Consider the following 19,078-nt stretch of genomic DNA (forward strand, 5'->3'; position numbering starts at 1 on the left):
AAGGTTGTAGGCAGAAATCCATTAAGTGAAAACATTATTAAAAGCATGACTGAAAGGCATCCAATAATGAAATATTTATATAATCCTGGTGTTGAGCCTTTCTTGACAAGAAATGACTGCTGATTAAGCTCTTACACAGTGGTCTTTATTCATTATTAATGCTAGGGAGAAAAAAAAAGGAACTATTCTAAGTGTTAATATAGACTTTATATACTTACCTACACTGTTCATCCATTCCATCTGAATCACGACTAATGTCGTCGCTCATGTAATATTTGTAGCACGTCTGTAAATAAAGTTAACAAAGATTTTTTCCTTAAAATCTCTCCTGAAATTTAGTAAATCATGTAGTTTCTGCATGTATTAGAAATGGACTTTTGTAAACAGCAACTGAAAAGTTTTTAGCTTTCTAACCATTTTTTTGTTCATGATGAATCTAAAAAAGATTTGTTCTACACAGTAAACCACGACATTTACATTATTCAAGACTGACTTGAAAATGAAATAATAGGCTTTAATTTGATAATGACGTATTTTTACACTTTAGAATAGTGTTGTATGTTAAGGCCTTCAAAGTTTTGGAACAAGTGCTAGAAACAATTTTCCCCTAAGCTGATTTTTCTAAAGCTTACAAAGTACTTTTTATAAAAGAAGCAAGCCAAAATAAACCTAAGGACTATCTCATAACATTCCATTAGATGGGCCTGTCTGATTCTGCAGGTCATCTAGATAGTCAGCATTAATTGGGAGCTGGAAGGCAAGGGGAGTGAGTGAAGAAAAGCAGAACGCTAACTGCTTAGCGCAGCACGCATTTATACACCTCTGTAGAAATCTCAAGAGGCTGCCACAGCTGCAGAGAGGGATATTTCCTTCCTTACCTGTCCCACAACTCCCTTGCTGCAGACAATAAAGGGCCAACTGAAGCCACTGTGAACCGTGTGGTGCCAAGACCCAGATGTTCATTTTGGGTCGAGGACCAGGCCATCACTACAGAGGCTGCCACACAACAGAAAAGTCCAGCAGCTGTATGCAGGTGACACTGTGATGGCTTTGAAGCCACTTTCCTGCTTCTTATTCTGGTATTTTACGCAGTTCTTTACTGGGACATCCAAAATTTATTGTAATACGAGTAGACAGAATCATTTCAGACAAATTCATTTAACAGAAAAAGATCACTATGATCATTCTTAACACTCCAAAAAATAATTTAAAAGAAATAGCAATGAACTGGACAACTGAGGTGTACAAAAGAGAACTTTTTATTTATTTGTTGTTTTCTTTTTTAAAGACTTTTTCCTGCTATTAATTTTCTTTTCTTTTGGCCAAAGAACTAGTTCCACAAAAAAAAAAAAAAAACCCAAATCCACTACGATGACATTTCAAACAAAAACAAACAGTACAAAGTGTAAAACTGTTCACCACAAATACCTTACAAAATAAGAACTTTACCTTACAAAATAAGAACTTTACCTTACAAAATAAGAACTTTACCTTACAAAATAAGAACTTTACCTTACAAAWTAAGAACTTTACCTTACAAATAAGAACTTTCAGTGTAGGATGTCTATAGATTGAATCCTTTTGAAAATGATTCACCTGTTGTCCACAAGCTGTACAGCTTACAATTCCATGCAGTCCTTCCTCTATAAAGAGGATTATAAACAATGCATTATTATTATTATAAGAAATCTATATATACACTTATTTCTTTTTATTACATTTTGGCTTGTAAGGCTTTTCTAGGTGCCTTTACTTTTCACCACCCAAAAATAGCAACACTTTCTACAACCACTCACCATTTACAGATTGAAAGACCTTTTCTCCAATTTCTGTACTCCCTTGGGGACAAGCTAAAATTTTATTCCTTTGAGAAATCTGTAATCCTGGACTAACCAGACGTTTCCTGAAGACACATCTGAACATGGTTTTGCAGAGCGCTCAGATGCTGTATTTATGTTAATACTCTCTTCAAGAAAGCGTTGCTTTGATATCAGGTCCCCAACTCACTCTAGAAGGAGATAAGCTTGGGGTTGGAAGGCTTGCTATCGGCCACGGTAGTTTAATTCATTGTTTAATACTATAAGACTGTTTTCCCTTCATCAGCAGCAACACTTCCAAGAGAAAAAAAGCAAAATGATTGAGAAGCTCATCTCAAATTAGATTTGGGATCAAGCAGATAGAGGTTTGATATGTGATCACTGGACTGCTACTCATCCTTTGCTTTGATGTGCAGAACAATAAGACAAATAACTCATCAAGGTAAAGGCTTGAGTACAGATTACATAAAACAACGAAACAAAACACATCAGACCACTACACACACACACAAACATCAACACCACATTATGAAACTAACTGAACTTCCTCAAAACATTACAACTTTTCTACTAGCAAATACTAACAGTTTTGCTACTGAAATATAAATCTCAGAGACTACAGGCCAGCGAGGATAACTAACATACAACTAATATCAGATCTCACTGGAAGGAGAACTTTTTGTATTCAACTCCCTGGATATGTGAATTTTAATGTAATATGAGTTAGCATTTTGTGAGTACAAAATGCCTCTTTACACCTCAAAAATCCACTTAGAACACTTCTGTTCCCAATGCTACTGAATACACTCATCTATTTTATTAATAGGAAAACAGTGACTCCGGCTCCTAACCAACCACTGCAGAAATCTAGATATACTCTCTCAAGAATTAGTTTAACAGATGTAAGAATCACAGCTACCTGCAACTTTGAGGGGAAGTACTACTGCCTACTTCCTAAAACGTGCAAGCTGAGGAAAAAATAATCTGCAAACTAAATAAACTAGGAAAAGAGGATTGTTTATGACATGAACTTTGTTAACCATGTTATTACTACAAATGATAGTGGATGAAAAAAATAAAAAGTTGCTAGATTCACTAACAGTGAGAAACTGGGTTTTTTTTTTTTAATTATTATTCAGGATCTGAATTACTGGGATTCTACAGGTTCACCCACTTAATCCAGTAGCGCTCAAACTTTCTATGTGCACCGGCCCTTGATCTCATTTTAGTGGCAAGAAGYGGTTATTTGCTGCTTTATTTAATGTGACCTTTTGACCATGGTGAGTAGAATAAACCGGAATCTGCAGCATCTTTCCTGTATATATGCCAAATTCACAAATCATCTGGATATATCCAGCTGATCTAGAGGACAGCAGTCATGATGCTCTCCCAGTTACCACCTCTCTCAGTCTAAAAATGAACCAGCAGGACCTACTACCTTTCCTTGAAAGTAGACAGGAGTGCAACAAATGTACAGGTTATCTTTAAAAACAGGTTTTAAAAAAAAAGTCAGTGATGATAGACACTGTGTACAGAGATGGACTAGACAAGCTCTTGATGTTCCTTCCAGAACTATTATCCTGTGTGAGGCACCAGGTCATGAGTAACCAGTTCAGATTCACAAAGAAGGAGCCTCACATTCCCTAGAAGTGGGGGAGAAGATGAAGTTGGTAGGAAAGATTACATGATTGTTCTGGACATACACAGAGTGCCCATGAAACTTAAGTAGAATAATCCTAGATTAAGCTATTTTTAACATTATACCCCCTCAAGATTTCACCTGGAACTGCTGCAGAATTATTTGCTCCTAACACACCTGGAAAAAAAGATTCCTGTACGAGAAACAGTGTCTTACAATAACGTAACTAAGTTACAGATTGGTAATTTAGGGAAAACACTCATGATCTAAACACAATTAACAACATACATGAACTCATATGTATGCACAAGCACATTTCCTTCCAGTCACGTTCTACTGCTCTTTAACCACAGATGGAGAAATAGCACACATGAAATTGTAATAGGACATTAATAGAAAGTAAGTCTGTCAAAGGATACAAGGGAAGAAGGAACAGTCAGTACAAGAACTTGTTCCTCTGAATATCCTAGATACTGTTGTTGGTATTTGAACTAACACACTGCTAGCAGCATTAGAAAAGATGTCTTCTTCCTGGGTGTTTTATATGTGTCCCAGATTTTTTTTTTTTGGGGGGGGGGGGGGGGGGCCTACCTAGATTCTTCTGTTTTACTAGAGGCAAGAGGTACCTGGCTGCCAAAATGACAACCATTGGAAGAGGCCCACTGGATGATTTTCCAACAATTAACAAAATCTTTCAGTTTTGTTGCGGAGTTTTAGCTTTTTTGTCAGCTCACTGACTAATGGCAATTCTACATATGTCCCCACTGAAATACAATTGTTTTCTTGAAAAGTTAGCAAATGTTCTGRTATTAGCAGTGTTTCAGTGTAATTCCCTAAAAAAGGAATCTATGAAACATGTGAATTAACTATACTGAATACAAAGCAAGGAGGGTTCATAGGGAGTACTTAATGTTCCATCATACAGCTACCAAAAATTAGAAGTTAAGGAGAACTAAACTTAGCTTTCATTGCTGCATTTGTAGGACAGCAATGAAGGCTAATCTGAGTGAGCTAGAACCCTTAACGAACAAACAGCCAGAAGAGTGGAGGTATTTTTTTGATAATTCATTAGAAATATGAACAATTTTTAGATGTACCAAATGTGGTCATAAGCAATTTAAACCCGCTTTAATAAATGTTTTAAATTGTATTTACCTCCACGCTTTTTGGGAGCTTCAGGTTTCATTTTAACGGTATTTCTGCTTCTAAATTCAGGCCCTTTAAAATCATCTTTGTCTTCATTCAGCACTGGCTCAGGCTGTACAACCACTGTACCTAGAATAATTTCATTTAAAAAATAATTTCATGTAAAAATTGGAAACCATTACACATCCAAATGAAGTGCAAGAGTCCTGTTTAAATAAAAGCCAACACAATATTAAAAAAAAAAAGGCAATCCATTGACTAAAACTCAGGTGTTCATAGGACAAAACGCCAGCACCACACACTTCAAGCTGATTCCATCTCATAGCTCTAGAACAGAAGCCAAAGACTGACTAGGCTACAACGAGCAATTTCTGCTCTCTGAATCAAAAAACRGTCCATGCATAACAGGACTGTCCCACTGTTGGTAATCTGCAGTGCTCTGCTGCAACTAAAGGACTTTCTTTTGGTTACTTCAACCTATCAAAAAGCTCAGAAGCAACTACTCTCTTTTCCCCCTTTTTATCTTAATTTATTTCAGTAAGAAATGAAAATACAACAGAATAAAACCTTTTCTTTTACAATATTCTAAAGCTCACATTTCTGGTTAATCAGAAAACAGCACTAATTGGAATTATGTGAATTGTGAATATCTTTCACAATTACAAGCCAGTTTAATACTTTTCTTGTGAGGACAATGGAAATAAATATTCTGAAAAAATAACCTTAAGAGGACTGTTACGGGGACTGCTACTCAAAGTGAACAGCAGCAGCAGCAGTTGCTCCAGTTTCTCCAAACCTTTCCACCACTTTTTCAAAGGTAAGAAATGGAAGAAATTAACCAAGGTCACACTACAATTATAAACTGCAGGGTACAGGTTTATAGTGTTAACTTGTAAAAATTGTGCTTAAAGATAAATTCAGTAATGACATTTCTCCTGCCTCCTCTCCTTGCCAAGATTTAGTTTTGTTTTTGTTGATCCATTTTTTTAAACAGCTTCCAAATACAGAAGAGTAAATAAATAAATAAAAACACAAATAAGTAAGATTTGGGAGCAACATAAGGATTTTGAGACTTTTACGTAACACTAGAATTATTTCCCATGTTTCATGTAGATATTATTTCTGAAAAAATACAGATGCCAATACACATATGAAATTAAGCCACATATCCTGGCAGACCTAGAGGTTAAAGTATACTGGGTCCAATTTAAAGGTACTTGAAAATAAAACTTTCTCTTAAATGTGTGTGCACATGTGTGTGCTTCTATATAAAAGCCAACCGAACACAAGATAGGCATTTTACTAATACATGTGCATTCTAGTCAATYAATTCTGCTGCATCACAATGTTGGCTAATTTGCTGAATTCAGAAACAAAGACAGACATAAACTACCTTTAGGCAAGCTTTTCATATCAACATCATTTTCTGAGTTTTCATTTGAAATATCTTCATTTACAGTTTCATCTAAGATCTGTTCATCATCTGATCCGACATATTTTGTTACAACTGTAGGTTTCCTGCATAGACAGAAAAATATCATGACAAATACATACTGTAATATGAGTTAGCCTGGTGCTTTGCAAGCGAAAAACTATACTAATTGAAGAGATTATTCTTTTTTCCTTAATCAAAGAGAGGGATCCTCTGCATTATTAGAATAAATAAGTTGTAAGGTTTTTTTTTTTTTTTTTTTTGTAAGAAATAGTTTGTCTCCCTCAACTCTCCTACCTGAAACAAAAAAACAAAAAAATATTACCAGGAAAAGACTTTTGTTTCACAGGTACAAGATTTGAAGGGTAACTATATATATATAGTTACCCTTCAAAAAAAAAAAAAAAAAAAAATATATATATATATATATATATTTTTTTTTTTTAAGGTATGCAGGAAGTCATATATTTAGAAAAGGAGCCTGAATAAAACACAAGATGCCTGCTCAGAAATTTTGCATGTTATTCCAAGGCAGCCCAGGGAGAACATACAGGTATTAGCAAATCACAAAAAAAGCACCTTGGTAGCAAAGACACCTGCATGGAAATAAGAAATGAAAAAGCTGGTCTTTGAATACAAAGACTAACGGCCAGACTTTCATAGAGAAATAATTTAGAATTCAATCTAGTAAACTGAGTAAAAATATTATGTCAAAACAACATTAAAAAACTCACAAATTTTGAGCATAATTCTCAGTAATATAAACAGAATATATAAACTAGAGAATTCAAGGTAGGATGCTATTTTTATCAGTAGCAGGCACAGTATGATAAATGTAGGTGTGATAACACCTTTAATGATAAACAGGAAACAAAAAATAAGACTACAAAAATGTCTAAATGAAAGGACATAGTCTGGCAGGAAGTCAAATTCAGAAAATAAGGGAGAAATTTAAATCGAATTAATTTAAATGTGTCTATTTGGAATGAAACCAAACAGAGATGGGAGAACAAAGAATATTATTTAACATTCAGCAGATCATATAAAATAATAATCAGAAACATAGATTGTGAAAGTTATATGACACACAGTAACAAGCAGTAAGAAGGCAACTGTTGAATTATGCATTTTGAAGAGGTCATCTATTTGCATAATATAACCAGAATTAAAACAAAACACACAAATCATGAAAAACATAACCTGAAGGAGTGTAAGTTGACAACAAAAGTTGAGAAGGAATTTTACTGAATACACCTGCTGTTCCTTAAGAGCACAAATAATCTGTATTCTGTATGTTATGAACAGTCAATTCTACTGCTTTTTAATCAAAGGGCAAAGAGAGGTCAAACAGACAGAACAAAGAGCAATTTGTGCACAGAGCAAGTTGCTGGCACCTTTTGATTCTACTGTCTCCCAACAATAACCTATGTAAATTAATTTTTCTAGATGGCCTAAATTATGTTTTTGGAAGAAGTCTATACACAGAGTAAGAGTTAAGCAGCAAGTGTATAAATATCTGTGCCCAGTTAGGTGATGGAGACTCATCTTACTGTCTTTTAAAATAAATTATTTTTAAATCAAGCTTTGGCAATACAGGCGGTTTGAATTTTATACATCTCATCAGACATTCTTTTGTTTTTACAGAACTCTAACTCAATGGATTTATACCAATCTACATTAGAAGTATCTGGCATGAAATGCATGAACTTATGCTATATAGCTTCACATAACAAAATAATTATTTTTTTCCTTTTTGTTTTCTGAACCAACCTTTTTGAACGCGATGATCCTAAGGCTTTGTTTCTTTCTGAAGAACTATTGCCCTAAAACCAAGAAAACATTAGAAAGTCACCATTTTTCCACCAAAATAGATTCTTACATTAACTTTAAAAAAAAAAAAAAAAACACAACTCAGAAGTCACCAGATTTCCTTCAACAAGTCAGCTCAATTCAACTACTAGAATTAGTTAAAATATGGCATTTCAGGTAAGCAGGAAGACTCCAAGAAGTCAGAACTACTTTGAAAGTGTTGCCAAATTGAGAAGTGAAACACTTTAAATCTCTGCATATACCTCATACAAATTAAGTCTTCCCCAAATTGAGGAAATTCTCTCCTTCCAGTTCTCAACTTCCACTGCTGCTTAAAGAACTATCAATTTTCGGAAGCACAGACTGAGGACAGACCAAGAGCAATAGCCACCCTTAATCAGAAAGAGTCTGAGGTCTCAGTCTGTACATTTTCACTGCAGCATTAATCAGCACAATTAACACATGGAAGAATGGCAAAWGCCACAGCGCAAGGTAAAAGCCACAGTTAATACACACATCCATCTGCCTCCACATTGCTGCATATTTTTGCATATTTTACTTTAGTACAAGTCACTGGGACTTCATGCTAGCGTAGCTTAAGCAACTCACTGAGTATTTTCCACATTAGGTGAAAGAAATAACTATTTTTCCTGACATATGAGCGGAGAGGGTACTACAAGGCCGGTCCTTCGCGGGCCACTGCTGCACAAGTGATTCAGTGTGTATCCGTATCACAAGGCAGAAGAACTGCCAACAGAATGCAAACACTTGGTGACTGTCTCATATGCCACAAAGGGACGGCTTTTCATGAAAGCCTATCTTTAACACGCTTWCACATGCATATGGTAACCAGGTTTGGACAACATCAAAAATACCTGAATTTATAGCAATAAAGGTAATTTAATACAGGACATGGCACTTGTATTTTCTTAATGTATAAAGTGTCAATCATAGTGTTTCCAATCAGATAGAAAGCTTGCTACTAATAAGACATATCAGATGAAAAATGTCTTTGATTAATAGAGTAAACAATAATTTTGCTGAAGTTTAACAACGCTCCTATTTCTCTTTTTGGAGAGGAAAAAAAACATGGAGTATATTTGCCTAGAAGGACATTTCAGAACATACCTGTGTGACAGGGCATAAGCATAAATAAGAGCCTAAGTCCAATCCTTTTAAACTATAAAGAAATGCTTTAGGTATATAACAATTGACTTGTATTTTAGACAAGTTTTACCAAGGAATTCATTTAGTACCATTAAAAAAAAAAAAAGTCCAAGTAAATTAGCATGTTTCAGTATTTTCAGTAATTTAGAAAAAAAGGAGGCAGGAGGCAGAAACATATGCTTAGTTGCAGTGAATATCCTTCAAAATTTGAAGGGTAACTTTAAAAACTAGTTTAAATACTCTAGGTAAGTAAGCCAATGTTTGCCAATGTTTATCTAGACCAATATTTATCTTCAGAGTACAGGACAGTAACATCTATATAAGGTTCAGAGAATATTCTTTAAGCATTTATTGTAAAAGCAACTAAGAGAATTTAGTTTCATGCATCAGCCATTCTACACTAACAATATAGCTAGAATTCAAAAGCATTAGATTTCCTACCTCTTCTTTGTTGTTCTCCATTGTGGTCGGACTCTTTTCAGGTTCGCTATTTTTCCCTATAGAGAGAAAGTAATCCAACTTAATTGCAAGAATTATTCACAGTTCTTTAAATTGTAAGTAACAGTACTGTATATGTTTTATCAGCATAAATGAAGAACAGAATGACTGTGAGCTTTACAGGCAGGCCYGCTGCACAACAACACAACTCTGCTCAATGTATGCAACAAATTCTTAAAAAATCATTTAGAAATTACTTTCAGTTACATAAATTGCTGACAAGCCCCACTGAGGAAGAGAACATATTACAGAAATAAGAATATAACTGTAAATGCAGAAATGATACACTGTATTTCTTTTTAAATTTCTGAGAAGTTATTTGACCTCTTTTCTCTYACATATCTGACAATAAAAACAAAGTTAAATCTACGAAGATAGAACCACACACAAAGGTCCCATTTGACACATGATACAATTTGGCTTTTATTTTAGGAACTGTGAGATATATAACCTAAAGACACGTAAGTGGCCAAGAATCTGGTAGTATTTGCTCTGGCTACCTARTCTGGGTGATGGAAGAAGGACAAGCTTCCATGTAATTAACAGTAGCTGTAGGAAGTTGCTCAAAGGTTTAATATAATAGAAAGATAACAGCAACGGTATTTTAACACAGGTACTACTGCGAAACATGCAAGTAAAGTGGTAATGACATATCTTTATCATCTGATTATAACACAAGACTTGCTTGTGATTATAGCACGGGACTGCAAGTATTGCAGCTTGCTACATCTTGACACTTTACACACACAGAAAAAAAAACTAGATTTGTAAAAATGCTTATCACTTTGACTACAAAACTTTCTGCTGGACACATCTTAGGTTGAGTTGTTTGGAAAAAATCCTAGCCAAAACTATCCAGCTATTTCAGCATGTGAATATGTGCAGGGAGGGCAGAGAAATCAAAACAAAGATTGGACTCCTTTCTAATAGCTGAAATTATTTCTTGGGAATATTAGAGGCATTCCCTGCTTCTAAGAAAAGAACTCAAAATTTGACAGAARGGTGCCATCTCCTTTACAGACTAGACCCTGCCCACCTATGACCGTCTGCCTAAATTTTAAATCTATAGAGAATATCAGTGTGTATGTGCTCAGTAGAGATTTCTTTGATTCAGTTAGAATTTCTGCAGATTCTGTCCTCCCAGTCTCCACACACGCAATCCTCTACAGTGGCTGAACATGCTCCCTCTTCCCACGGCTTCTACAAGTGACTGGACTGCGCACGTGCCATTCCCATAGAATAAACAAGCATGCTGCACCCCCTCCCAGCTCCTAGGGCTGACCAAGCTGCATCCTCCCTCCACCTCAAGGCCATGAGAGCACAGAGTTTTCCCTGTGGCTGCTGTTCCAAAGCAGAGGCCGGTCACTTGAAACAAGAGCAGGAAGGGAGTTTCTCCTGTGCTCTCAGTGACCCTCCTGCTGGCATTCATACAAGGCAGAAGAGGGAGTCATCCAATTTGAATGCAGAGAAGACGAAGAAACATTAAGGACTCAAAAATTAAGCCAAAAATTAATTTAAAATTATAAAAAATAATTTTAAATTAAKTTAATTTAATTTTAAAAAAATTAAAATCAAGGACTCAAAAATTAAGCCARAATCAAGGATATCAGCACAATTCTGCTTTACTTAGTACTCCTAGCGTAATATAGAATAAGTTCATTTTTTTCAATGCTCTAATTAAAATAAAACCATTTAAAGCTCAAGTTTCTAACTGGTAAGCAGAAGTTATTAACATCAATTTAACCTAGCAAAACACTTCAAGTTTTTCAGAAGTATCATTTTGTTTTCAGATCTTTCCAAATGCAGATCCAAATACCTAAGAAAGCTAAATCTCCAAAACTTCTTCCACATTACAATGATCAGAAAAATTGCGGTGGCAGGGGGGAAGATTCTTACATTCTTTACTTACACAAAGTAACTTTAAAAACTGAATAACAACCTCTCCAAGGAACTGCTACTGAAGCAAATGTATGCATGGTACTGATCTCATATTTGTTAAACRGTAAATCACAAGTAGGATTTGCTTTTTGCAAATTTAGAAAACATTCGTAACTAAAAACAAACAAACAAAAAAATACTGTGCATCGATTTAGATATGACCACTTAATTAGAACAGAATTCTTAGAATAGCATTAGAACATACATAATTGACCTACTTAAGTGCAATACAGTGAAATAAAGACATAAAAGTTGTTCAACTTACCTGTAGGTTTTTTTTTGGCAAATGCAGGAGGAGAATTTGCGTCCTCAGATTCTTCTGATGAGTGTGCCAAGAAATCATGAAGCTTCTGTACCAACGTATTCAACTTGCTTTCACTGTTAAAATGCAAGTAAAACTTCAAGTTACTCATATATCTCATGCCAATTTAGCAAGCCTGGAAGAAGTGATGCTGACTCTCATTTTAAATAGGTTACCGTATCCTCAGTGCTTTCATATTTTGTCCCTAAAATCGCACCTATATTTAAGTCAGAATTTAATAAAATTGTGTATTTTATATTTGATATCCCATTTGGAAACAAACATTCATGTAATAATTGAGTTTCCTCGGTAAACATTGTATTGAGAGTCAGTGTGATTTTTTTACTCTTATGTACTTAACTAGCTCAAACATGGTGAACAAAAAACCTGAGTAACAGTTTTATCATACAAACNAAAAAAAAAAAAAAAAAAAAAAAAAAAAAAAAAGACTTTGCCAGAAGCTAAATAGAAGAAAGAAAATTTGGATCTTCTTATTAAAAGCACGTAATCCTTGTGGATACGAAACACTAACAATTCAGATCAAAGTTCACCAATAACAAAAAAAAACAGATATACTCAGCATAACAGACCTCCATGCTTGTGTAAAGCTTATGTTAAATCAGTGAAACGCATATTTTATGCACTATACCTTTTAAAAAAAAAAGTGTAGGATCAGAACATTTCTTCAAGTTTTTAATATGACATTTTATAGACTGATACAGTAGTCTTCTATCTATWCTCATTACTGTAAAAAAGCAATACTTTATATTTCCGTTAAAAAGGTATGAACCTCTTCATAACCCGATACTCCCTTTCATTTCATACTTATTATTTTAGGTCCTTTTTATTTACCCAAAGCTTTTACTGCTTCCTGAGCTAASATGTATACTTTTAGGGGCAATGATACTGACTGTGGCCAAACACAGTCCCCATTACATAATGGGGACTTCTTCTGATAAGAAGAAACAAGGTTTTCTGGGTCTCTCTTTAGAATTGAAGGGTCTTTTTAATATTTATTAGTGCAATCCACCGCCTTCACTCTCTCTACTATTTTTCTGAACATATCAACTAAATTATTAACTGCTGACTTTCAGTCTAACCATTATTGTTACGGAAAATCACCTGTTTCACAGAAAGGACGTGCAGCTGAGCTCACGCTAGAATCATATACGAAACCACATCATATTAATGCAATTGACTACTTAAAACAGTGAACACAACTATAAATACAACAGTGCTAAATACTAAAAATCTGCTTTTTATCAAATAATCTTTTGAGTTTATCTGAAATAAAAATAAAAGAACATTTTGTCATGAAAATATTTTCTACATGAGAAAAGCAGAGGTTTTATGGAGACTACAGACATACTATCAATCACTAAAGCAGCTCTGAAAGACAGTAACAAAGCCTGTTTTACTCTCAATTGTATCTCAGGAATTTTTCTCTCAATCGAAGAGTCTTTGCCTCTGACTGGACTCATGCTGCTATACAATTGCCAGTCCCTAAACTTGTACTTCCCTTCTGCTCATGAATGGAGGGCATGTCTGGAAAATGTTGCAGAAGATGATAATGATGCCTTTCAGTTTTTAACAGATTGCATTCTCTACTTTAAAAAGCAGATTTAAGGACAATTTATTCCTATCAAGTTTAAAAAATAAAGATCTACTCAGAAATGTTTGACAGTAAAAATATATGGAGTTTTTATTTCCTTTCCAGACAGTGTGGAAAACTAATGTATATTTAGAAAGTCAACAAAAACTACCTTAAAAAAAAAAGCAGTTGAAATTCTGCTAAGTTGGTACATAAACAGCATATTTTGGTAATTGATTTTTAGAAAAGAAAATGGGAACTATAGATGAGTTATGATGTTATTGTTCTCAGCATACAAGAGAAATTCAGAACAGCGTRCACATGCCTTTGTGACCAAGAATTCAGAACATCAGCTGCTACCATTTACTACCTCTTAGGCTAACTAGACTGGTCTTACCATTTTAGAGCAAAATGATCATGTGGACACAATTTACAAACTAATAATAAGTAGTAGCCTCAATTTGCTTTTCCTCTTGCTTACTCAGCATTTTATACTACAATCCCATACTAAATAATACCAAGGTCAARTGTAAGCAAAAGTGTTACATCCAATATATTTCATCACAAAGAAATGTTAATTTAGGGAGTGCTTCACCTGATTTCTGCACAATGCCTTTTTTTTTTTTTTAAATATGATGCATATGTAGCTGGGAATATATCATCTGTAATCCTTTAAAAGATCCTACTGCAAATTCTTTATATTAATTGACTCATCCACTATTGAATTGATCACAAAATACAAAATAAGTATTATTTTCAAAATCACCAGAGCCTAAAAATTTAGACAAGTCAGATGCACTGCTTTTCTGCACCATTTAGCAAGAGTCCCTACCCTATCTACCAGTGATTCCAAAGCAACGTGCTTCACTATCAGTCAGCAGCTCTTTTACCGTTCTTTAGCCTAATTAGACTAAGAATGTAAAGAGGTGGTCTATTATTCCTGCTTTGGCCATGAACTGGATTTATGACCTTGGGAGCTAGTTACTGTTATGATTAGCTCCRTATCATATAAGAAGACAATTTCAGAGCAGCACTATAGTATTATTCAGTAAAGGTCTGGCCTAACTTGCACACAACAAAGATGTACTAGGCAAACCTAATATAAGCTAAAACCTAAAAATATGCATAGGCTAAATGACCCTACAGAGATRGAGAATATACTAATAGAAAAAATGTGAGCTTTTTGTTCCCATTTAGACATATTCTATCAATATTCTACTCTATCGAAATGCTGCTAAAGTCCCTGAATTAGGGAAGTGTACAAAAGAAAAGTTTCTCAACACACTCAATTCAATCAGACTGCTGACCACAGCACCCCTAACACACATTTAGCTCATCACCTGCTTAACTTAATGAGCAGGCTTCTCCATAATGAGTCAAATCAACTTGCAAAACATTTGTTTAAGTCTTTGATCTCACGGCAGGTGAAATTCATAGCCAAGGCAGGGAAGAGAGGACAACTGCCCATTCTGGCAGCAAACATAGTTCATATTGGACTATTTTCACCGGAAGGAATCTATCTGCCAAGATGGCATCCAAAAAAACATAACAGGACTGGGTGAAAATTACTGTGGTTCAGTGAAGGGTGAAAAAAAATCTTTGTYTTAAATCTAATGTGTGGACCTATGGAAGTATTTAAGCATTTTCACTTTTCACTTTTATGATAAAAGATATAAGAAATAACAGCAAACCCAACATCTTAACATGTTAATTCAGGAATGTTCAAACTAGCATATTTTTAAAGACAGAAAGAAGTATTACAGAACGCTTAAACAGGCTTTATTCAAAGGGAAGCATGGGTTGCACCCAACAGCACATCTCTAATTCTAAAACACTCTTTTGCTTTATCTGCCTTCTTCTTGGAGCTTATTACAGACTTTCAGTGAGGAATCMTTAATTACAAACTCCACCCCAGATGTCTGCTTTACATGGTTATAGATATATCCGGTCCAAAAGACTTCTAYAATTGAGCCTATTAAGAACAACAGGTAGACAAGATAAAAACTCCTACAACTGCRCAGCTTTCAGACTTGACAAATAAATTGTGTAAATACACTAAAACTGATACAGGTGAAAACCCTGTGTATTCAAGGTTTCATTTCTAAAAAAAAAAAAACTGATTAGTCCATCATTCATCCTGTCTGACAATAGCCTGGAGGCTAGATGATGAATAAAATGTGAAAGTCTAGTACACTTCATTCAGTAAATCAAGAGCACACTACCTACCACCTACAAAACCTTCTATTATGCTTGCCACTGAGTTTCTGCAACTTCTTTTTTCCCTATCCGGAGTCACCACTGGAACAACTTCCCACTGACCTACCCGTGAACTGATTCAAATCACCTGCAGGCACAGTTTGAGCTCCAGTGATACAAAATGTGGTTTCATGAGGTTCAGCAGTATCCTTAGGCTTTCCTAATTATAAGGGACATATTTAGTGATCTCATCTAGAAACACTTCTTGTCACAGGCTATAGGCATTTGTTTCTGCATTGAACATAGTGTRTTTTAGTATTATTTTCTGTTCTGACGTTTTCTTTCGGTGATGAATATCCAAGTAAAAACACACAAGACTAATTGTATTTTTTTTTCCTTCAAGTGGAAGATGCAAGCGGTCATGAAATCTTGCAGATGTCTGTAGCAAGTTCAGGAATTTGAAGCTTCAGCAGTGATAAGGCTATCTCATTGCAGAACTTGTATTATGTATCTTTGTCCCACTGAATTATTTCACAGAAGGTGAAGATACCTTCAGTAAGTCCTCTGGAGACCCTGCCATAAAGTTTTATAAAAAAAGAGACGCTGTACTAAACCAAAAGTAAGGTAGTCACTGCAGCAAGTTCTTCTCTTGAAGAATTTCACTTTAACAGTGCCAGCACATTGGCCCTGGGTTATATCTGGCACAGGCAGCCCAAAGTTTTGCTCTTCATGGGAAGAAAGTCAAACAATCCACTCATGTTCAATCCACACAATTGTGTGAAAGACACAAGCGCATGCTGTGTTTTCAGGGCACAAGACAACTTACTTAATGCCACAATAACCTAATTGGAAATAACATGTCTCCTATAGCATCACTCATTCAGAACAAAGAAATCCTAATACAAAAAAGCAGACAACTTTTAACAAAAGGAGTAAGACTAAATCTTCAAAATTATATACTGCAAGTTGAAAAAGGACAAAGTATTCATCTTAAAAAACAAAGTTTATCAACTTTAAAAAAAATCTCATCTAACTCACTGCACAATAGATGCTGCAAGTGAGTAAGATTCAAAACCTGTTTTCTKTCTTTGTTGAGCTTATTTTGAAAATATGTTTGAACCTGGTAGGAATAGGTAAAATYACCAGGACAAATTTCCTGCCGCTATTTAAATATAATATATATCAAGCTTTCACCTGCAATTTTGCTTAGAAATCTTTACAAATAATCGCAAAATCAACAATTTTAAAAGTGCTTTCACAAGTTATTCCACTACTGACTGTATTTCTAAGCAATCTAAACTTCTTATGCTGGGCATTGAAAATACTCAGATTCTTAACATCAAAGGAAAATTGCTTCCTGTTTGTCATAAACTTTAAGGTCAGCAGACTAATATTCATGAATTCTTTTTTTTTTTTTTTTTTTTAAACACTACAGGCCTATCTTCCTAAAGGGCTGACAAAATATTTTTGTAAGAATGGTACTGTTTGCACATACTCCGAACAATTCTATCCATTTTTTCCAGCTGTATACCTGTGCATTTCTTTTAGGGGCAACCTTACAGGTAGTAGATCTGCAGAGGAACTTGTAGGGTCAAAGAAATTCAGGCACCTGACAGGCAGCAGTAGCTCTAAGGGGCAACAGGGGCAAAGAGCACAGAGTGTGTCAGTCTCCAAGGAACACTGGGAGAAAAATATCTTTGCTTTTGTACGAAGACATCACTGCAAACTCCTCTAAAGGGATTTTCTTTTCCRTCCTATTCTTTGTAAATCTAATTTTATGTAGAACCTGAGCTGACAGAAAATAAGAAAGMGCCCATGAATGGGCTTAGCAGCTTACCAACTTTTTTCATGGCACCCTGCAATGCAATCCTGCAACATGTTGCTCCTCCTAGGGAATTGTTCTTATAAAATAAAAGTAAACTGTTCAAATGGGCCTTATGTGAGATGAGAATTATCTAAATCATTCATAGGCTGACCGAGAACCGAGTTCATGAGCAGAAAAAAAAAGTTCAAACAAAGCAACCAAAAAAAGAATTATGCCTATCCCCACAAATACTTTTTTTAAGAAGTATTTTGTTATATAGYATACTTAGTATGTGGGCCAGATCCATCCTAAAGACTGCACAGTCTCATATATATATTGTGTATATCTTTCATCCTCAATATTACAAATGAAATCACATGAAATAATCTGATTTAACTTCACTGTCTGCAAGAAACCTAAAAAAYATGGGTAGAAAACTTATGCATTTCTGTATTTTCTTTTAATTCCCCTGAAGCATCAACTAAACTAACCACTTAATATTAACGTTAATTGCTGCGCTAATGACAACTTAAGAATGTGGAAAGAGTTTAGATGATGATCTGTAAAACAGACCACCAAGGGAAGAAAAAAAATAGCAGAAACAGGAAAACAAGAAATAAAACACAGCAGCAGTGGCATGAAAAAAAATGTAGTCTAAATGAAAGAACACTATGAGAATTAGAAACATTAGTCATGACAGTAAACCAGTCRACAAATTTTAGTAACCAAAATCTTTTTGCTATACAAAACCCAATTCTACCTTCRATGTTCAAGGGATGGGGATGAAGGATAAAAAAGCCTCCTCAATCAGTATTCCGGTCAACAGAAAAAATAGAAGAGAATACAACATAAAATTGGTTTAAGTTGTCAAAGTACTTCAAGAACACAAGGAAGAAGGAAATGGGAGAGAGAGAAGGAGGAAGAAAAAAAAAAAGAAAGAGCAAATGAGAGAATCTGTTTTACAAAACGAGTAAGAAAAAAATGCAAAATAAATGGTAACTACTGAAAAGTTACATGCCAAATAACAGGTATTTGTAATGCTCACAACTTATTTCCAGCACGTAAGCAACACTGATAACATAACACTAACAATCTTCAAAACTGTTTTTTGTTACAATTATTTACGTTACTTCTTCATAAACACCAAGGTTTTGAAATCAAGGCATATACAAGAAAATTACTCTCCCTTTAACTTTAGGCTGCAGCTAAGCTGCAGTTACAAGCAACTCTTCAAAATACGGAAACCTGAGATTGTAAAGTGAAGCTGAACAAGCACGATTACCCAAAAAACTTTTAGCTAAGGCCTGCAAGTTAAGCCAACGCGATGTCTCCTCTTCTTGACGCTTGGTTCGGATGCCAAAGGCCGATGTCTTTACGAGGGTTGCGTGGCAATGCGTGGTCTTAACAGCGCCTCGGGCCCCGTGAATATCTGCGGGGATGGCTGTGCTGATCCCCCAGAGCCCTGCAGACCTACCAAGGCACATCCCAACCCAACTGTTTATCCACAGTTTAACATGGCGCCTCTCCCTCGGCGCACGCCGACCCTACCCTCCGGCACCGTGTTTACTTCCCGCAACGCTGGCGAGCGGCGGCCCGAGGGTGCCGCGCGCGCTGCCAGCAGCCAGAGCCCGCGGCGGGTGGCGCGGGAGGAATGGCTTCCCCACCGGGCGGCACGTGGGGCGGGGGCTGCCGGAGCCCAACGACCCTGAGAACGGCGGCCGGGCCGGGCCCCGCCCCAGC

General features: G+C 35.6%; 1 protein-coding gene across 1 annotated transcript in view; it reads right to left on the reverse strand.

Moving 5' to 3' along the window:
- Positions 1-19,078, reverse strand: part of ATRX (ATRX, chromatin remodeler) — a 67,955-nt gene that overhangs the window by 48,577 nt on the left and 300 nt on the right. The window contains exons 2-8 of the mRNA XM_026039125.1: positions 11,712-11,824; positions 9,452-9,507; positions 7,805-7,857; positions 5,996-6,120; positions 4,612-4,731; positions 1,534-1,643; positions 219-286 (exon numbers count right to left, since the gene is read on the reverse strand). Coding sequence (XP_025894910.1) covers positions 219-286; positions 1,534-1,643; positions 4,612-4,731; positions 5,996-6,120; positions 7,805-7,857; positions 9,452-9,507; positions 11,712-11,824 — 645 coding nt within the window. The remainder of the gene's footprint in view (positions 1-218; positions 287-1,533; positions 1,644-4,611; positions 4,732-5,995; positions 6,121-7,804; positions 7,858-9,451; positions 9,508-11,711; positions 11,825-19,078) is intronic.

The sequence above is a fragment of the Nothoprocta perdicaria genome, unplaced genomic scaffold, assembly GCF_003342845.1.
Source record: "Nothoprocta perdicaria isolate Ctin4 unplaced genomic scaffold, notPer1 scaffold_22, whole genome shotgun sequence".
NCBI lineage: Eukaryota > Metazoa > Chordata > Aves > Tinamiformes > Tinamidae > Nothoprocta > Nothoprocta perdicaria.